Source organism: Pagrus major, chromosome 13, assembly GCF_040436345.1.
Source record: "Pagrus major chromosome 13, Pma_NU_1.0".
In the NCBI taxonomy this organism is placed as follows: domain Eukaryota; kingdom Metazoa; phylum Chordata; class Actinopteri; order Spariformes; family Sparidae; genus Pagrus; species Pagrus major.
Genome location: NC_133227.1, coordinates 23,271,079 through 23,293,366, shown reverse-complemented (window position 1 = coordinate 23,293,366; position 22,288 = coordinate 23,271,079). Strand labels below are relative to the sequence as shown.

Here is a 22,288-nt window from a genome sequence, read left to right as displayed (position 1 = left end):
AGAAATAATCACATAATTAATCATGACAAAACAAAGTGTGTGCTTATGATGATGATGATGATGATGACACAAAAACTCTTCAGTAACCAGTGACTTCAGCTGTCAGAAACATGAAGATAAATGTCAAAGAGGAAAAGCAGAACGAGTTTTCTCATTCATATTTTAATGTTGAGGCAACGTTAAATAATTATACATTCATTAGCTCCGCTCCCTGAAACACTAAATTCAAAGTTTTTGGTCCAGACATTAAAATAATAACATCTCACCTCTGATCAAATGATACAGTCTCAAGAAAAGAGTTGTTTTCCATCAGTAAATACATACAGTATAAAAATGCTGAAATACAAACGTAAACAAAGTTGTAAATGTGTAAGTGTTATCACGCTTAACGTGGCCCTCAGGGGATGTTGTACCAAGAAAGCACCAAGAACGTCAACAAAGGTTTAACCTTTTTTTTCCTTTCTTTTACAGTTGCTAACACACTTTTGTCAATACTGAAGATTTTGTCAGAAATTATTCTCCTTGTCTAGTTTATAATGAGATGTTCCTCTCTGACACAGTGAGTGCTGAATGTCTGGACATGTCTGCAGAAGACTGTCAGGATGAATCAGGCATTAAACGGTTTCAGAAGACAACAGAAGGTCTAGTGATGTGATGAAAACAGGCCTGATGAGCACTGTTGTATTTCTACGCCTGTAGCTTTTCTATACATGACGTATAATGAACGTGTGGAGGGTTTTAGTGTCAGTGTAATTACTTTAGTTTCATTTTGTGAAAGATAACTTCATACAAAAGGTACAGAAACGTCTGTTGAAGCATGATGCCAAGTAACACAATCCATGCAATTACAATAAACAAATAAATAAATAAACAAACAAAGAACCAAACAAACAAGAGACTGCACAGTAGTGATCGCTACTCGTAACAATATGAGTACAGTTACATTACTTAAATATTACTCAATTACAAGTAAAAATACTGGTATTAAAATAATACTTAAGTAAAAAGTACAAGTATTCTTCTCAAACGCTACTCAGACTTGTTATGTTTTGCATATAATGCTGAATTAACAAGAAGGCACCAATGATTTTGAATTTGTCGTTTCTCCTCACTTAATGACTCTCTTAATTGCACAATTTTTTAAAGGGAGTCTGGTGATATTGCAGTCACTAATTCAGTGGCTGGATCAGGTGAAACAGACAGTGTGTTCACAAACCTCTGCTGCTCACGTTGTCAGTTTATGAAAGCATAAACATTTTTACACAACTGTTGTCGTTGCTTTAGTGTATTTTGGTCGTGTGACTAACTGTTGTGCTGAGCGTCATGTTTGTAAAGAGAACTGTGTGAAGAGTTTTTAAAAAGTGAACTCGCATGTGACTTTGCAACTGTGAACAACCGTCAGACCATGTCCACTCTTCTGTTTGTCTTCATTGGTGATGTTACTGTTCTCGATGTGATCACCTCACAGCAGGATTTCCATGTGGATGTTCAAGCTTCTGAAGAAACCACTGAATCAGTTTATCTTGTATCCTGATCCCTGATGCAGAAGTGGCTGCCTTTCATCATCTGATTCGGTCTGATCTGATTGTTGACAACAACAGAAACACCCACAAACTGCTTCCCAACACCCTGACTCATCAGTCTGTGTTTGTCGGGTTCTTACAGCAAAGTTGAACCTGTCAGAGGTGTAGTGCTTTTCATTGTTAGCTTCGACCATGTCATCGATTGTTCTCATGAAGTTATTAACCTGCTCTCTGCTTCTTCTTCCCTTGTTCTCAAACACACAGTATCTACCACCGCACACAGAGACCAGTTCGGACACAGGGGTTCCAGGCTTGATCTTCTGATCAATGGACTGACTTCCAAGCTCATCTCCGTGAGTAAAAACTACCATCGTGTAGTTTGGAGCATCACTGCTTAACAGTTTTGTCAGATTCTGGAGCAGGGCAGAGTCTGTACCATATATCCTGCCAAACTTCAACACAATGACGAAGGCGTGTGGTCCTGGACTGGCCTGGGCTATGGACTTCCTCATGATCTCCTGGTACTTCTGACTCTGTGGCTGAACTTCAGTGAATCCTGGAGTGTCCACCACTTTGACCCTGTGACCTGCCACCTCTGCTGACTTGCAGACGCTCTCAGTGCCGACTGGCTCAAAGTCAGTGTCTGTTTCAAACTTCTCTGATCCCAGGATGGTGTTTCCTGATGAACTCTTCCCTCCTCCAGGCAGACCGAGCAGCACGATCCTCCTTTCCGTCGTGGGACGAGCAGCTGAAGGACATCAAACATAGAGAGACATTAAGAAAATTATTTTATCACTTCTGACGGGTCATTAAACTCTTCAGATGTTCGGTGGGCAAAATTACAAAGCACATGTTGCCAAACCTTCTGCAAATTATTTCACAGATTAATTTGACTGAGTTGTAGAGTCCTGGGGTCAAATCTATAATAAATGAGGTGATTCTTTTACACATAGATCAGTGAAATGTCAATCAAAGGTGCATTTATAAACTGAATTTGCATCAATTATATTTGTATGATTGGTTTTATTAATGTTTGTAACAACACTATTAACTAAAGATGCAGCCTTAGAACAGAGTCTTTCTCAACAGCATGTCGTGTGGCTTCATAGGTTCAGACAAGGACGACTTGAAAAACCATCTAATATAACCGTTTATTCAATATTTAAAAACTTAATTTTCCAAAAACCCCACTGACCATCGTGGGTTAAATGCCAGAAGATTCACGTGTCTTTAGTTAGTTTAGTTACATTGAATAATCTTGTGTTGAGTTACAGAAGCTGATGGAGCAGAGGCTGGACAGGAAGTGATGTCACGAATCCAGAGAAGAAGTGGAAGTAGACAGGTTGCCACTCCTGCAGTGCCGTCTCCATAATATCTGTGCGTTTGAATGCAAGCTGTCCAAAGAAATGAACGGTTGTCTACTTTTACCTTCACTATCTGCTCCAACAGTAGTTGGATAAATATGCACAGTAGACCTAGGTAGAAATTAGGTTGATAAGCCGATCTACTGATGTAAAGTCTTCAGCTGACAATAACCACCCAGACTACTTTCCTGCTGAGAGTGTTTCCTGTTTGCTGGTTTAAAATGATCATGAATGAGATCATGACTCACCGTTTCTGAGGTGGCCTGACTTCTCCAGCAACTCTTGGACTTGTTCTTCTGAATGAATTTTATTGTTGAACACATGACACCTCCCTTCAAAACTTTCGACGAGAGGTCTAAGTGGAGCATCTGGCTTTTCATTGATGAAATCATCCAACTGCATGTTATTTAAGAAGTCTCCAGCTGTGAAGAGCAGGTAACCGTTCTTGATTCCATCACCTCCGATGACTGTGAGAGCTGTCTTCACAGCGTCTCTCTGCTCAACGGTGAATCGATCTATTTTAACCACCACCAGGAACAAACAAGGCGTGGAGGACTGCAGGACCTTCTGACAGCGTTCCTTAATCTCCTCTTCAGATCCCGGAGTTAATATTCCCGGAGTGTCGACCACTGAGATCCGCTTCCCAAAAACAGTTCCAGGAATTTCTGAGATCTGTGTTGTCACTGATCTGAAGGAAAGTTTTGACTCAAACGCTTGTCGACCCAGGATGGTGTTTCCCGAAGCACTTTTACCAACTCCTGAGTGACCCAGAAGGACAATGGTGAGACCCGGATCTGGATCAGGTTCAGGTTCAGGATCAGGATCAGGATCAGGTTCAGGATCAGGATCCTGATCAGGATTCATGTTTGAGCGACACAAAACCTGCTAGAGAAAACAGGAAGAGGTCAGAAAGTCAGGAAGGTATTTCTGGAAAAAGCCTGAAAACTGATAAACTGGTAATTTATATCAGGGAAAAATAACTTTGTACTGACTGAATTAATATTCAAAATCTGTAAACATGGTGACATCACTATAAGAAGTCTGACAGGTCAGAAATGAAGCGACCTGCTGTACTTACTCTAAGCACAGGGGGCATTGAAGGATTAATTCAGGTGTCTTCACTTTCAGTTTGTCCTCCAAACAAAGTGTTTTTAATCAAACTGCTGAGCATCAATATGCTGGTTGTAGAGGAAGTTAATTCATCCACGACATCTGAGAACCTGGAACACATCCAGACACATTTTCTTTTGGAAAAGAAGATCCAAGAATACGCCTGAAGTGGCCAAAGTCCTGCAAAAAAGAAGTGGGAAACAGTTAATGCAAATCTGAGCAAGATCCCGAAACGAGTTCAAGGAACAGCTGAGAAGAAGTTGGAGTGGATGAGCGACCCGATTTTCAATCCTTATTCCAAAGAAGTTGTGACGCTGCGTAAAACCTAAATAAAAACAGAATGCAGACGAGAACTGCGATATATATTGCGATATGACAAATTATTTGTATTTTCGCCAGATAACTTGAACAGCTCTATTTGAAAATAATAAATTATTTCTAAAATGATTGTGGTGGATTTAGGGAGGTGCTTTTTTACAAACAACCAGGGCTGGGCGACAAGATAATCTTGTGATAGTTTTAGGCTATATCGGGAAAATTACCAGAAAATTACATCACTTTATTGTAATGCAGCCTTTAAATCCAGGAAAAGACAACACTCATGTCATATCACGATATATAACGATATCCAGGTATCAATATTTTGGCTGCACTGACACACAAGATTCAACTGTCAGGTGACAGGCAGAGAAATGACTGACACCATGTAGGATACCTGTCTGTGTGTGACAAGAACAACTTGGTGCTCTGATCAGGAACAGATACAGGTGCAGCAATGTCTCCACATTTATCTGCAACACCGACAGATTGTCTCTGTCATGAAATAAAAATGACTTCTGCAGATGCATACGACATACATCACATGACTTGAATGAAAGACAAATAAAAAGAAACTCAAACTGAAAACTGGATAAAGGAGTCAAACTTTAGAAATCTTATTTGTGCTGCAAACAGAAATAAAATGTTTATCTTTAAGTAATGAAGCAGACAAACTCACCGCAGTAGTCGAGGTAAAATAAACTATTTCCTCAGTTACTGACTACCTGTTTCATCAAGTAGCTCAGTTTCAGCTGCGCTACTTCCCGGAAAAACTTTCAAAATAAAAGACCATGATTTGACTATGGTAACACTGTATAACATCTATCATATCATTAAAATATACAATTATATATGATTAAAACTGTATATTTGTAGTTAATTTAAATTCAGTTAATAGTTATTTCACTGTTAACAAGCATTGAAATGCTTCACAAACTATTTCATTAATTGTTTATTGGAAAGTTGCAATTGAAGTTCATGATATTTGTAAATGGTTAATAAATACTGTGTAGTTCATTTATAAACATTATTTGGATGGCAATCAGGGAGTTGTAACTGATGTTTTTAACCTTTATGATGTTTTATGAACAATGTCATTGTTTCTTAACAGTGATATTACTTAACTAAACCTTATCAACTATAAATGTACCATTTATTAATTACAAGTTTAGGATACTTACACATTTTGTTCAGCAAGATAATCTTCAGAGGTGAATGCCACTTTTGTGATTTTTGAAGCGTAAGTTAAATCTCTAGCGGTAAAAAGCTAATTTTAGGCTATAAACAGACGACATCATGGTCACATGACTTAAATGTCACCACTACTAAGCGACTACACAATCACTACACATGTTTTCTATAAACTGATCAATGTACAAGTTGTAAAGTCGAGTTAGAATAGTTTGTGAATGAAGTGAGTAGATGAGTCTCTGTGTTTGATGTGATGACCTTTAATGTCCGTGACCACGTCTGCAGCTTTATTTCGCCACTTGTTAGCAACCACTGTTTTAAAGACAAATAAGAGCTTTATAATTAAATTGTGGAACATTTAATGATGTATTTTATGCCGTAGAACAAAACGTGTTAATATATATATCAGCCTCTGGTGACCACAGATCTTTTTTCAGGAATTAAACTGAAAACCAATTCAAAATACTCATTGACTTTGAGAGGAGGGAACCGGAAGTGCAAAGATGCTAACAGATTTCCAGGTTTTGGGACTGACGTCATTTCCTAAGCGATTACTGGTCCTGTCAAAATGCAGAGAAAATGTTCTCGATGGGTGGATGTGTGGTGCTTGTTTGTGAGCGAGCTTCTTCTTTTATTTTGTAGACCGGATGTAGATGTCAGGCACGTTTTTGGGTATTTGTCTCCATTTTGTGTCTCGTGACACCTGATCGCGTCAGATAAAGAGAAAGTAAAGAAAGCATCTGTGATGGCGGAGAGCGACAAATCACGTAAGTTTGATTAATGTCTGATTTCACAGTTTTATAGTCTGACTGAGAGTCTGACGTCAGGACTGTTGTGAAGATTTACTCCATCTGTCAACACTTTAACGTGAATGTTGTTGCTATTAAGACTTTTATCAGGTCGTTACTTTTTTTTTTTACTAAGAGTCGTCGAGCAAACGTTTCTGACAGGTGTCATGAGTTTAAAGCAGTCAATGTTTTTATTTATTTATTTATTTATTTATTTATTTATTCGTGATTTACTTTCACTTTAGTTCTTAACAAAATGGCCCCAAACAGCGAATTAAAATGCAACTGCTCAATCTTTTCATTGTTATAAGTTATTTTGTGGCCTACATATGAATAATTAAACAAGTGTATAGGAAATAGTGATATTGAACTGATATTGAAAACATTAACAGATTTTAAAAAATATATGTTAGAGTTTGGTTGTTGAGATTTAAATCTGTAACATCCTCATAAAGTCTCTTCAAATACTAAATATGATGTCACAGTTTTATCCTCATATATCAGACAAAATGATGTTAAATATAACTATGATGTAGTTTAACATCTTCAACTTTAACTGCTTGTGCTGACTAATAAGACACAGACAGATTTAAAGATTGTGGCTCATTTTAACTATGCTCTTCATTTGAGTGTTAGCAACTAGGGATAGACCAGAGGTCTGGACGATTGTCTGTGCAGATAATCAGCATTTTTCCAATTATCAGTATCATTTTTGTGTTTGATTGCTCATAAAATAGATCAATTTAAAATGAGCTATGCTGGCTCTGATTCAGCATCCTTCTTCTGTCCACACATCAAGTGCAATATAGCCTTATCCGGGATTTTGGGATGTAGACTAGTCTTTATTAGGTTGCTGAGAGTCTTAAATCTCAAAATGATACTGAATGAGTTACATCTTATATATCCTCTGATAAAAGTTATATCATAATATCAGACAGAATGATGTTTAATATAGTCTGCTTGTTGTGACTAATAAGACACAAACAGCTGTTTATTTCTCCAATTTTGGTGTTTTTTGTGCCTGATTGCCGATAAAATAAAAAACAAGCTACTCTGGCTCTGACGCAGTATCTGTCTTCTGTCCGCACATCAAGTGCAAAAGCTTGTTCTGGGATTTTGGGATGTAGATAGTCTTCGTAAAGATGTAGGAAAAACAGTCTCCGATTCTGCCGTTGCTGAGTGAGGCTGAGTAATATTTCATCCATCCATTCCTGCAACCAGACATTGGCCAGAAGTAGGCTGGGTAGAAGAACAGAATAAGGTCGAAGTGGTGTTAGTGTACCTCTTATTCTGGCTCTCATCCCGCAATCTTTCCACTTGCGGTGACATTTGGTCCAGCTGCTCTGCCCTGTTGGTCAGAGATCGTCTCAACATCCATTTTAGAAGCAGATGTTACTGCTAGTCTGAAAAATCCTGTCTGAACTGTAGTTCAGCTCACTGTGGTCTCAACATAAGACATAATTGTCCGTCGACTCTGAACACAGACTAACACAAGTACTTCAAAATCCACCTTTATTTGACTCGTTATTGATCCAGGACAACACACATTAACATCAACTGCGTCTGTTATGACTCTGTTAAGTATATTCCTGCTCAAAGTTTTTGATTGCAGTAATTTGGCTGTTTCATAAGTGATCCTGATGGTGTGAGGAATAAGTGTTTTTTTCTTTCCCTGAACAGCACTACAGAGAAGAAGACAATCCAAGGGTGATCTTCCATGTGAGAAACCTTCCATCACTTCAAAGGAGTTTTACACTTAAACCAACTTTTGTTACACAAAAATCACAGTTACAAGGTTATAATGTTTGATTAGCACGGAGACAAGGGAATAGATAGGGTTAAAACAATCGCTTTAACAGGTGTGTCATGGTGCTTTGCTGGTTATTCCCTTATCATAAGTTTTAGGTTCAAGGTTCAGCTTCCTTGTCACTATAAAATACAGGATTGCACAATGACGTGCAGTTGTCGCCCCCTCGTCACTGCACACAGACTAAGTTATTGTCATCGTGTTGTATCTGATACTGCAAACACATAATTCTGCAGTGAATATAATTCAAACATAGTTTCCAGAAAGAAATATCAATATCAATTCAGCCAAGACTGTAATAAGTTCTGTGAATAATAATGCACAGGAACTAAGTAATGATTATATTTATAACAAAAAAAGGACACCATAAAGGAGTTTTATACAAAATGATTTGACTTTTATGTTGTTTTTAATTTCATCTTGTGGTGTGTCATCTCTTACATCACCTTGTTTTCTGTTCTGTGTCAGATTTCAGACTGGTTCTTGTTGGAAAAACTGGTGCTGGAAAGAGCTCCAGTGGAAACAACATACTGGGAAGAGATGCCTTCGGTGCTGCTGTCAGTCAGTCCTCAGGTAACACTTATACGCACTGAGGGTGGTTATTAGTTAATGTGTCAAACTGCTAACAGTTTCCTCTGTTAAAAGCTGTGTGATGAGGTTCCCGCTTTGGCACTGAACGATAGTGTTGGATGTTAATTGTGTTCTGCAGAATTATTTCAGTATTGAAGGAACACTGACAGCCAATGAAAATCCAAAAAAAGGAAACACCTTATAGATGATCTACTCTGATTACTCAGTCTTTGTTATCAGCGTTACTCACTTAATAAACACTAGATTTATAACATATATAAGCTGCAAATTACATATAAAAGAATTTCATTTTATCTGAGACATACTGCCGAATGATCTTTGGTGCTGAAGGGGTTTTAATTTATCCTTACTGACGTCCTCTTTGACGATCGCCAGGACAACTGATGGTGACACATAAATAAAAAATATTTCTCAAAAGACGACAACTAACATTACAGAGAGTTATCAAACTGTCTGTTCTCTGCACGATGTACAGCAGTAACAGGTCGTCAACATCCACATTCTGAAACATTTTCCTTGTGCCTGGCACCACTTTTTACAGATTGTTATCATTCATCGATGTGGCTGCTCACACAGTGATCAGTCCTAATGTGGATGGCCCTGAACAGCGATGTTCCTGTGACACAGGCACCTGACTCTGACTTCTCTTGCATGTTATTTGAACAGTCGTGTCTCTGTGTGATCATCTCCTTCATCCTGTATTTGTGAAGTTGTGTTTCACATTAAAACGTCATGTGTTTTCTCTCCTCAGTGACCAGAGAGTGCTGTAAGCAGACAGATGAGGTCTACGACAGACAGCTGACCATCGTCGACACTCCCGGCCTCTTTGACACCTCGTTACCTGAGCAAACAGTGAAGAGGGAGATCTCAAAATGCATCAACATGTCGGCCCCGGGGCCCCACGCCATCCTGCTGGTCATCAAGGTGGGGCCTTTCACCAACGAGGAGCAAGACACTGTCAGGCAGGTGGAGGAGATCTTCGGAGAGGACGCCTGGAAATACACCATCATCCTCTTCACCCAGGATGAACAAACTGAACCAGACTTTGAGCAGGCTGGACCTGAGCTGCAGTCCATCCTGAGGAAGGCAGGAAACAGATATCATGTCCTCAACAACAACAAGACCAACGATCGAGGACAGGTCCTGGACCTGCTGGAGAAGGTGGAGGAGATGGTGACCAACAATGAGGGACAGTTTTACTCCAACAAAACCTACCTGCAGGTGGTGGAGATGTTGAATCAGAGAGAGGCAGAGCTCAGAGAGTTCTACCTGAAACAAATGGAGGAGAAAATAAAATCTGTGGAGTCAAAGTACAAGAAGATGCTGAGTGAAGCTCAACAGGAGCATGAAAAGGTGGAGAAACGACTTCAGTCTGAGCAACAGGAAGTGAAGCGCTACTATCGTGTCTTAGAGTGCGGAGTCCGTCATGTTGTGGAGCAGACGGTCCCGACTGACTCCATGGAAGACATCCTCAAGTTTCACGAGGCGCTGAAACTGAAATTCACCTCATAAACTCTGATGGACCCTCGATGGCTGTGACATCATCCTGCTGACAGCTGTCACCGTTTGACTGACTGCAGTGAGTCAACACACAAGTTTGCTATAACGGAAAAAGAGAGATTTGTCCAACTCAATTACCTCTATCAGCATATAAATTGAAAGTATACAATAGTACGTTTCTTTATGTTGCAACTTTTCGTTTGTTTAGGTTGAATTTTCTACTTCTCTTTTGTCACAATGCTGTGCTCATGCTCTGGTTAGGTTTAGGCACAAAAACCACTTGGTTAGACTTAGAAAACATCATGATTTGGCTTAAATACTTGTTTTGGTCTCAAAGGAGGGATGGAGATGGTCAGACAACACATGAAAAATCCAGGCTTATATACCCTGAAAAGAGCCGTTTGTGCCATCATGTGGTTGCTACTCAGCTCATTTTCAACATGAATTATTGATGTTTGTAAGAATTTTCTTATGAAATCGATCTCATCTCAATAAAGGCTTTTAAATCTTTTGCCAGAAGAGTGTCGTGGATTTTTCTATTATGCTTCCTCAGATGTTAAACTGTCAGCATAACCACCACGCTACAAACAATGTATAGTGTGCAGGACAAATGTAGAACAAGGCAGAAAAACATATGCTACCTATCCTGCCCTACAAAGGCAAAAACGACCAATTATTTAACCTATAACTGTAAAAATGCAGATACAGCTCTCTTTATAAGATACTGTATATAGTGCAGAGTGCAGTAACTATTATTTTCTTCTTGTTTTCTTCTTGAGAATCTAAATCTGTTCTTTTTCTTATGTTTTATCTGTATTTGTTTTATTGTTTGCATGTTTAAAAAGTTTAAAAAGATGAGTCATTCAGAAAAATTCAAGCAATCAAGTAATTTGGTGTAACCTATTATGACTCAATACTGTAGTGTCATTGTAGAATTTATGCAAACCTATATATGGAATTAAATGCTGTCATACAATATAATCTAGTCCCCGTCTTATTAGACAGCTGTTATAGACTGCAATCACTGCAGCCAAAGCTCAGAAAAATCAAGGCAGAGTGCAGCTACTACACTGTTTTTTTTAGTCTTTGCCGTTTTAATCGCTTCTAGTCTGAGATAGAGTAACATAGAACTAATTTTGCTAGAGATAAAAACAGAAATTTAAAAATTTGATTTCAGCCATAGCTCTTGGCTTTGTAGAATAGCATAGACTGCTGTACCTTACTGATGAAGGTTGTTGATGCTGTATGCAGCCCACAGACACAGCTCAGCTTGAAGATAAGACAGTAAGAACAGAGCTTGTGAAGATAAATAAATACATTTTCAGTCATCTCTAGCAAGTAATCATGATTATAATGAACAATACAGCAAGGTTTAATATCATTTCCATCTTTTTTATTTACATTTTTTGATATGCAACCATTAAAATGGCAATAAATATTTTAAAAAATGTCAGATGACCATACTGTTGAACAACAGTCCAGGTGGTACAAAATGAATGATTTAGGAACTGGACCCAGCGCGTGTCCTTGTACTTAACAGGAACATTTTCCTATGCCTCGGCCTGACTGTCAGGGACCAGGCCCAGTAATTTAACTTTGTCCATTCAAGAGATATAGATAACTCAAGAATTACAAGCCAATTTGTGTCTCTCCAGACATAAAGTTGAGTGATTTCTTTAGGCTCAGTGAGAAAATTAATAATGATTTTACACTTATGAATCTTAAAAAGACTAACTCCAAATTATTTTCCATATACCTATAGCACAATGCAGCCTGATGGCTCACCTGCTGTCCCACCTGACCGGTTCCTTTCTTCATTAATAAACGTCTCAGCCATCCTGAACATGTCACTGGTGAAGTGTTGTCCACCATTATCTGTGACCATCTCATCTATCTTATTCAGGAAGTGTCTAACCTGCTCTCTGCTTCTTTTGGCTTTGTTGTCAAACACACAGTATCTACCTCCACACATGGAGACCAGTGCTGACACATGTCTGTTGATCTTGATCAAATCATCAATGGACCTGCTCTCTAGATCATCTCCATGAGTGAAAAGGACCATGGAGTACTGATGAGCATCACAAACATCACCGTCAAACAGTTTTGGAAGTAGCTCAAACAGTTTGATGTCTCTTTCAGTGATTCTGCCTATTCTGACCACAACAACAAAGGCATGTGGTCCTGGACTGGCCACTACTACAGACTTCATGATCTCTTCAGACAGTTGCTCAGGAGTCAGAACTTCATCAGTGAATCCTGGAGTGTCCACCACTGTGACCTTACGACCCTCCACTGTGGCTGATTCAGAGAAAGTCTTTGGAGTGACTGAATTAAAGTCACAGCCTGATCTGAACTTTTCAGATCCTAAGATGGTGTTCCCAGAAGAACTTTTTCCAGCTCCAGGAAGACCGAGCAGCACGATCCTCCTGTCTCTGGAATCATCAGCTGAAAGACAAAAAGCAAATAAAAACACATTAGTTAACCTTCTCACAACTGTCCGGAAACTGTTTTAAAAAAGTCAGTAAAACAGGTTTAAACAATAGAGAAATGTGTCCGCCAATATTAAACCTTATTTATTTAGAGATCATACTGCAAGTTTACTGTTTCAGTGCACTGATGCCATTTTAGACCAGTGGTTCACAAATGGTGTCCCATGGGATTTTGTCACAATCACAGATTATTATTGCAATATACAACTATAAAACAAGTGAAGAATGAGTCTTAAATGTACTATATCAGAACTTTGTGCACATTCATACAGAGGCAAAAATGTAATCCTAAAAACATCCTTCCAGAGGACAAATACAGAGGGGTTAGATGATACATGTTATGGAGGCTATTTTCCACGCTTTTTTTTGGCTTGCCCTTTGGTGTGCCTTGGGCTTCAGGCAGTAAGGGCCCATCAAAGAACTAGCAACGTCAGCCAACTCGCTTGTACGTTCTGCGTCTCTCCATACCACCAGGTGGCGGCAGTCTGTATTTGTCATTGAAAAGGGAAATCCAAAGACTCAGGACCCAGGCGCCCAGGAGGAGTGCCAGGCTTTGAAGACAGTTTTTGTTTTGGCCAAACCGTTTAATTATCACGTCCCATAAGCCAACATGGTGAAAGAAGTGTCTGTAAAATGGTAGATACATTTTTTTGAGCATCACAAGTGACTCGTTTGATAATTTGAGCCATTCGGTCCAATAAAATTTGTAAAGTCTAGAAGAGCCGCACGATTAAATCATTTTATCCCCATTCAAGTTAGCCGGGCACTAAACGGGAAGTCTCTAGTGTGCACGCTCTGTGGGCTGCACCACTGAGCAGCCTTCCTAGTAATGAATGGGGCCCTGCCTCTAATAATAGATCCCAAAACCCACATATCAATCAATACATAACAAAGACATGGTTTTACTCATGAATATATGTAATAATTAGATCACACAGTACCTGGATAATCAGAATGTTTCTGGGCTCTGAGGTGGCCTGACTTCAGCAGCAGCTCTCTGACTTGTTCTTCATCATCCACCTCATTGTTGAAGAGGTGATACGCCCCCGCAAACATTGTGACAACATCTGGAAGTGAACCTTTTTCATCTTCAAAGATAAAATCATCTAGTGACATGGGTTTTAAAGCATCACCACCAGTGAAGAGCAGGTAACTCTTCTTCATCCCCTGATGCCCGAGGACTCTCATAGCTGCCCTCACAGCCTTCTGATCCTCCTCTGTGAACCGTCCAACTCTGAGCACCACCAGAAACAGACAACGTCTGGAGGACTGCAGGAGATCCCGACAGAACTTTCTAATCTTCTCCTCAGTGTCCTTGGTGTCTAATATTCCTGGAGTGTCGACCACTGAGATCTGTTTCCCAAACACATTTCCTCTCTTTTCACAGATTTGTTTGGTCACTGGTTTAAAGGACATCTTCGACTCAAACGCTGTTCGTTCCAGGATGGTGTTTCCTGAAGCACTTTTACCGACTCCGGCTTTTCCAAGTAGGACGATGGTGAGATCTGGATCTGGATCTGGGTTCATGTACAAGGATCAAAAAACCTGCTGGAGAAAAGAATCAAATTCAGTAAATTACAAAGGCTTTAATTGTATTCGTGGAAATCTACTTAACTGGTTTATTTGCTGTACGGTTTAAAAGAAATAGCAAAAAAAATCCTAGAGATCCAGTGTATATCAGATATTGCAATATTTATTTAACACAATATCATAAAAATGCTTTTATATGTTATTGAAAAAGTTTTTAAATCTAAATATTGTTTTTCTTTTGAGACTTACTTAGGAAAGTTATACTAAATGACACTTTCACACTTTATAGGTCCTAAAATCCCACAATTTATACTGGTTAACTGTAATGTATTACTTTCTCAACATAAGAGCAAAAAACAATTACATTTCCTTATTTATTCATCTATATTCAAGGCTGCACGATATGGCAAAAAAGTAAAATATTCTGACACAAATTGCAATTTCGACGTGATTCATGATTAGTGGGAATGATGATTTTTGCATCACAATTTTTTATTTTAACTGAAAAAACTATGAAATCATGATGATGTGACATTTGTGAGGGTCTTTGCCAAAAAACCAAACAAATATGTTATGTCAGGAATTATCTGCAGGACTACAGTACTTCATTAAAAGGCTGTTAGCACACATTTTACCTTTATCAAAATGAAGCATTTTCCACAATTTAGATATTGCACATGGTCTTATTGCAATTACAATAAAACTCTGATTAATTCTGCAGCCCTACTTATATTTTTAACAAAAAACAAATAGCCCAACACAGAAAATGTACACGTCTCATCCTTGACCCAAGGGCAATACTTCTTTGCCAGCAGGGCTGCTTATCAGCTGGCCAGTAGAAGAGCTTATTTTTCTGAAATCTTGGCTTCTCCGTGTGACTCATATTGATGACGGCCTCATGAGAGAGCTGAACCTGGTTCCTCTGACTGAGAGATCATCAGTTATGCTATGAAACATTGCGTTTATCACTACAGTTTTTCTCTCAAAAGATAAAACCTTTAACAAGAACATGTTAGCACCTGTTTCACAAATTATTTAGGCTACCTAACACAGCCCTAATATATAACACATCATATATTAAAAGGGTAAAGTCTTGTTAAATGTGACTTCACCACAGAAGTCCTCATATGATCAAATGACTTTACTTTCACTTTCAACTGAAACTGTCAACAACCCTCATGAGGAAGATTGTTTTAACACAAGAGATGAAACATGAGGAAATTGTCCATGTGTTATAATGTCCTTTAAGGTGACTGACCCTGCACGGTCATATACAGCGAAAATACTTCAGATTTTCTATTTGGTCAGTCAGCAGAAATCCATTGCGCTTCTAAACAAAACTTTTACTACGGCAGTTTGATCCATTAGGATTTATTTAAAGACGCCACATATTCAACAAGAGTTATATGGGCTGATATTTGAATCTGTAATATAATTTCGTCTGCATTTGGAGGCAAATATATAAAATGTCTTCGTGCTTTTAACCCGCTCAGCACACTACCGTAACTGCACGAATACACGAGCACCAAACTACAACGGCAGACATGACAGTTGAAAAATGCTGTCACTTCGCAGGAAATGAGGAAAATGTCTCTACGAGTGATAATAAGACACTGATAATGAATTCATATTGTTTTATAGTGACAGATTTACCTCCTCGGGTGTAAAAGGTTCATTTAGAAACTGAAAAACAAGTAAAAAGAAGCCAACTCACCTGAAAACAACAGTCTCAGCGACATTACTTCCGCCTCTGCTTCTCTTCCGCTCCGTCCAGAATCAGTTACTTTCAAAATAAAAGCACGGCGTTAATATTATTATTATTATTATTATCATTATACTTTTTGTGTTATTAATACTCATATCTCAGTTAGTAAAGCTGTTATTACTGCTGTGGCTGCTGTACACCCCCCTCCTCCCGTCTCTCCCACTGCTTCTCCCCCCTCCTTCCCGCTCTCTCTCTCTGATGTCCTTTAAGGTCAGTTTGTTTATTCAGTCATAACAACAAAGAGAATTTGTTTATTAAGTTTGTTTTTAGGCATAAAAATCAGTCAATGAACATCTGTCTCTTCTTATTAATTTTTTTCCCCAAAACTACATGGTGCACCTTCAAAGTAAAATTACTGGTGTTAAGATGTACTAAAAAGGTCAGTTAAAATACTCTTTACGCTGTTTAAAGTGGATATGGCCTTTAATAATAATGTTGCTTGATAGAACGTTAACATGTTTTTGGTATAAAATAAAGTCCATTACCAGGCCTATAACAATATATACCATAAACCGCATCTCCGACTCCTGAAATGAAATAAATAACTGCCTCATACTTTCCTGTGTCTGAGAAAGGTGCAACAACAAATTTCTGAGACAATATTTAGTGAGTACTCTATACCTTAGTAGGCTATAGGGAGGACAATCGATCTATAAAATCTATGAAAAATCTGAAATATTGGCTATCAGAAATACATTTCTCCAATTTCCAATTCCTCCTGAACATGAAGAAGTACATTTTAAAACGATAAATGAAATGTATCCTGATGATACAGATGAGGAAATTTGGAAGTCATCATCATACAGATGGTTCAATTTGTCAATGTGAGTTTGTCATTGTTCATTTGATATAATAAAGTAAATAAAGTGGGCTCATCTACGCAGTTACATACACACACAGAGCGGAGGTCACGCCCCAAACTTTGTATTGTAGTGAATGGATAAAGACACATAATTTTTTGCTCCTGCTTGATTTGTGCCATGAACTTCACATGTGATGTTTGTCCATTTAAAAGATACTTTTCAAGTCAAGAAAGTCGCAGTTCGTCATAAATAAAGTTAAATATCGTCTAGTTTTGTGTTAAACTGCTCAGTGAACTACATCGTCTCACCAACACCAACTCGGCACAGAAAAAGTACTGAAAAAGAGGAAACTCACAATAAATCTGGTCATATTGACAACTGCAGCTATGTGAAAGGAGAGTTGGTTGCTAATATACAGGAGCAGCTCTACAAGGTTTAAGTGATGGGTTATGGTGAATGTTCAACGAGATGACGTCATTAACGCGACTGCTGGCTGTGTAGTCTTTATAATTACGTATTTTCACAGTCTGATATTTCATCAGATTTATGACAAACTGCTTCATTATTGACTTGGAAAATTATCTTTTAATTTTCACAAACATCAAATGTGTGATTCATGGCACAATTCAAACGGGATAAAAAAAATGTTTGTCTCTCTTCATTCACTACCATAAAGTAAAATAAAGTCCCGTGGGGCAAACCGGAAGGGGCGTGGCTTCGCCTCGTGATTTAACCTGGCAAACTTCTGTTTCCGCTGTCATTAAATAAACACTACTACGTTAAAAAAGTAACTAAATTGAAATAAAGAATATTATTTTACGCGTGCTTACTGAACGCAGGGATGTATAGGTACACGTAATCAAACAGCCACCGGTTTACAAGTAGAGATGACGACGTTGTTGTAGTGTTCGTGAAGTATTTACCTTTATTTCCGGGTTCTACTCGTCAAGCTGCGCAGATTGAGCTTTACCACTTCCTAAATTATCCTTCAAAATAAAATGTCCCGCTTCGTCTTTTTCTTTTCAGACTTGTTAAAAACGAGTTCTATCACAGAGGAAGTTAGTTAAAAGTAGCCTAACTAATATATAATCTTTCTGTGCTCTGTTCCCTCCTGAAACGCGTTTTTTAAAAAGTTTTCTCCATTTCTGTCTGATCTTATGTCCAGGGGAGTTTTATTTTTTAGACCGGATATGAACATGAGGTTGGGGGAAAGCTTCACCCGCCTGTCGCCTGAGAGCTGAACGTGTCGGGTGAACTGCTTCTCCACAATCAAGGCCAAGAAGTAAAAAGAAGAGGCTGTGATGGCAGCGAGAGAAACATTCAGTGAGTCTGATTCATGCCTGATTTCACAGTTTGACACTTTACATGAGTCTGAGTCTGACTGTGAAGATCTGCTCCTTCTGTCACCACGTTATTAATATCGACATTACTGTTTCGATTCTTCTCTATATAGTCGCCTAACTAAAGCTGCACTCAGATGTTGTGAATTTAAAGCGGCGAATATTTATTTTTACTTACTTATTAACCAATGTATTCATTTATTTATTTATTTATATATTCTGTCCGAGTTACTTTCACTTTAGGTTTCCAGATGGCGTCTCGTGCTGCGTCACTTAATGTCGTGAAACTACAGTTCAACGTTTTTAAGAGCTCGATCTTTGATCTTATTGACCAGTTATATGGATCAATAAGTAGGCCTGCATAAAAATGCACTATGAAGTATGTTTTAATCTTCATAAAGCATAAAGAAGCTTAAAGTTTTAACAATGACACAATAGATAATGTAGCTAAACTCAATTTGTAATGCTACTATAAGCAATTAAGAGTATAAGAAACGTACAACGCTTTAAATAACGCTATAAATGTCTTATGATCTAAAAATAAACGTTGATTTAGCTATTAATGCTGATAGTCTTAATAATGTGAATAAGCATCTTATTAAGGACTTATAAATGCCTTGTTACCTATTAACTGATGCTTATTATAAGGACCTTAAAGGGGCACTTTGCAGTTTTAGAGAAGAACTCAGAGCTTTAATATTTACAATATTAATGAGGTAATAAAACAAATACATAATTGAATGAACAAGCTGTTCTCAGAGGAAAATAAGGTCCCCAGAAAACTGTGAAACTGTAAAACAGTATGAAATGTTGTTGTCCTTTAAGGTCAGTTTGTTTATTCAGTTTATTCAGTCCTGAAAACAAACAGAGTTTCTTTATTTTTCGTTTGTTTAGGCATAAAATGAGTCATTGATCTCTCTTCTGATTAAAAAATATTCTTCAAAGCTACATAGTGCACCTTTGATATAATACATTACCGGTGCATTGAATGTATTAGACTAATATCTATTATTGTAATTGTTCTTGATTTATTTTATTGCATCCATTATGACACTGGTTAGATCTGTTGCTATTTACTGCTTTTAATTGTTTTATAAGTGATCCTCATGTTGTTAATGAGCACATTTGTTCTTTCCTTTCATAACAGCACCACAGAGAAGAAGAAGAGACAGTAAAGATGAACCTCCAAGTGAGAAACCGTCCATCACTTCAAAGGAGTCATACACTATAAACACATTGGTGTTACACACACATTACAAATTTAGGATTATAGTGTTTTGTCACTAATGTGTGGGACAGCATTTTAACATTTCCTGCTCAATTTGTATTATAATGATTCTGTGTGGGGTGAGGGAGTTGGACCCGAGGTGTGGGAGTGAGGACGGAGGAGAGACGATGCAGAGATGCAAACTTTTTCGGCAACATTTGCAGTTTTGAGATAAAAAATACGTCAATTTTAAGATTGTTATAGATCCAAAAGTCATCATGTTGTGAATTTGATATTGTGAAGTGTAATTCACTTGCCTTTGAATATAATACAAGTCCCACAAACATAATTTCAAGAAATAAAAAGTCTTATTAGCACAAAGAAGTCACAGTACTGCGTGTCTTGTGTCAGAAAGGGAAGTCACGCCCGTTGTTTTGTTTTCCTCTTTCAGACTTGCGGCTGGTTCTTGTTGGGAAAACTGGAGCTGGAAAAAGCGCGACCGGAAACACCATACTGGGAAGAGATGCCTTCGGTGCAGCTGTCAGTCACTTCTCAGGTAACACACTTATACACACATTAGGTGGATTTCGGTTAATGTGTAACATTGCTTAACATAAGCAGAGGTCTTACTGACTGACTTCTCTTACATGTTATTTGAACAGTCGTGTCTCTGTGTGATCATCTCCTTCATCCTGTGTTGTGACGCTTCAGATTAAACATCATGTGTTTTCTCTCCTCAGTGACCAGCGAGTGCTGTAAGCAGAGAGATGAGGTCTACGGCAGACGGGTGACCATCGTCGACACTCCCGGCCTCTTTGACACCTCGTTACCTGAGCAAACAGTGAAGAGAGAGATCGCAAAATGCATCAACATGTCGGCCCCGGGGCCCCACGCCATCCTGCTTGTCATCAGGCTGGGGACATTCACAGCAGAGGAAAGAGACGCTGTCAGGCGGGTGGAGGAGATTTTTGGAGAGGATGCCTGGAAGAACACCATCATCCTGTTCACATTTGGAGACAAAGTAAAGTCAGACATCGATCGACAGCTGGAGGAGGCTGGACCTGAGCTGCAGGAGATCCTGAGGAAGGCAGGAAACAGATATCATGTCCTCAATAATCTCAAAATCAACGATCGTGGACAGGTCCGGGAACTGCTGGAGAAGGTGGAGGAGATGGTGACCAACAATGAGGGACAGTTTTATTCCAACAAAACCTACCTGCAGGTGGTGGAGATGTTGAATCAGAGAGAGGCAGAGCTCAGAGAGTTGTACCAGCGGAAACTGGAGGAGGAAATAAAATCTGTGGAGTCAAAGTACAAGAAGATGCTGAGTGAAGCTCAACAGGAGCATGAAAAGGTGGAGAAACAACTTCAGTCTGAGCTGCAGGAAGTGAAGCGGTACTATCGTGTCTTAGAGAGCGGAGTCCGTCATGTTGTAGAGCAGACGGTGCCGACTGACTCCTTTAAGGAAATTCTTTCCAGGTTTAATGAGACTCAGAAGATGAATTTACTTTCCTAAGAGCTGCTGATCCGTAGGATGGCACCTTCCTCCAAATTTCAATTTAAAACAATTTGTTTTTCAGCACTGACAGCTGTGATATGTTAGATTATCATATCTGGATTTGTAAAGATGAACAGTTGATTAGTTTTATGGCCTGACAACTGCCATTTACTGTTCAAAATCTTCTTTAAAATGCTGGGAGCATTTTATAACAACAGCTTGACTTCAGTTTTTTTGCCAGTTTGGATGAGGCAAGTTCAAATAATATTCACCAAAATTAATTCAGAGTTCAACAAAAGAAATACCGCCCTTCTGGGATTAAACAATAAGCAACAAACGATAGAAAGTCAGTTTGTGTTAAGGTTCAGTTTTCGCAAATTTAATGGAGTCGGGTGATAACTTAAAATTTTCCATCTGACAGCTGTCAGCCCAAAAACCTGCGATTGGCGATCTGTTTGTTGGACAGGGAAGTGCCCCAGTGGTGAGAAGATTGGTTCTTTAAAGTTGGATGAGCTAACAAGCTAACGGCAGCTTCAATTAGCAGCAGTTAACGGTTATAAAGCAAAAGAAAGTTATCTGTCGATGAAGAAATGTCTTAAATCACAGAGAGTTGAGGCAGAGCAGCGGAGGGACATCAGAGGGAAACCAGAAAACATTTCTTCACAACAAGACACATGAGGATATAATCTACAACATAAAACAGGAACAACTAACCAAAAACCCAAACCATGACATCATAGAGTGTTGTAGGGATGACGTATTTTGTTGGCTAACCCAGAAGTTAGCATCGCCCTGGTTCCCTCGACAAGAAGCCTATGGGATTTTTTAATTGGATTTTGGATTATGGCCGAAAATAATCTCTGTGTCAAACACAAGTTTATGATACTTACAGGTTTTCTTCAGCAAGAAACCAATTCAGAAACTCATAGACTTTGAGACGAAGGAACCAGATGTGCAAAAACATGTACTGGTTTCAGTGTTTTTTTATGACTGATTCCTACAGCACTCTATTGACGATTAGATCCAGTCCAACAGATGTCTCTTCTTCTTTCATTAAACATTTGTAGACCATTATCGTCCTAAAACAGAGACACATTGAAGCACTAAAGCCTTAAACATGTACTTATAAGACATGAAAGTAAGCCTACTAACCACTTAGAATTATGTTTTTATATTTATATATTTTTTGTATTTTATTTCTTTGAGGGTTTCAGCTGAAAGAAAGGCTGCCCACACACATACAATAAGAATATGTCTAATCAACATATTAATGTAATGGAATACACAAATGTAATTACAGTTAGATCTTTTTTTTTTTTACTAGCCGTCCTTCCTGCACTTAGCAGCTGACTGCTGCAGGCAGCCTGGATAATGTGTTCAACTTCTTCGTATTTGTCTCATATCATAATTTGCTCTACTATATTCCACTCTGCTGCAGCTTGTCCATGTCTGTGACTGGTCATA

At 38.5% G+C, this 22,288-nt stretch overlaps 3 protein-coding genes across 3 annotated transcripts; 1 reads left to right on the top strand and 2 right to left on the bottom strand.

Moving 5' to 3' along the window:
- Positions 1–199: 199 nt before the first annotated feature.
- Positions 200–3,751, bottom strand: LOC141006669 (GTPase IMAP family member 8-like). Its single transcript, XM_073478895.1, has 2 exons — positions 3,136–3,751; positions 200–2,271 (listed from the first exon to the last, which is right to left on the bottom strand). The coding sequence occupies exons 1-2, from the start codon at positions 3,749–3,751 to the stop codon at positions 1,514–1,516; spliced, it is 1,374 nt and encodes a 457-aa protein (XP_073334996.1). The 3' UTR covers positions 200–1,513.
- Positions 3,752–6,213: 2,462 nt separating this feature from the next.
- On the top strand, positions 6,214–20,842 carry LOC141006668 (GTPase IMAP family member 8-like). The gene is made up of 8 exons (XM_073478894.1): positions 6,214–6,273; positions 7,975–8,013; positions 8,570–8,674; positions 9,444–10,201; positions 18,075–18,102; positions 19,267–19,308; positions 19,778–19,882; positions 20,067–20,842. Exons 1-8 carry the CDS (start codon positions 6,252–6,254, stop codon positions 20,840–20,842), a joined length of 1,875 nt encoding a protein of 624 aa, XP_073334995.1. The 5' UTR covers positions 6,214–6,251.
- LOC141006639 (GTPase IMAP family member 8-like) lies at positions 11,620–15,963 on the bottom strand. Its single transcript, XM_073478865.1, has 3 exons — positions 15,926–15,963; positions 13,623–14,229; positions 11,620–12,637 (listed from the first exon to the last, which is right to left on the bottom strand). The coding sequence occupies exons 2-3, from the start codon at positions 14,206–14,208 to the stop codon at positions 11,949–11,951; spliced, it is 1,275 nt and encodes a 424-aa protein (XP_073334966.1). The 5' UTR covers positions 14,209–14,229; positions 15,926–15,963; the 3' UTR covers positions 11,620–11,948.
- Positions 20,843–22,288: the final 1,446 nt, after the last annotated feature.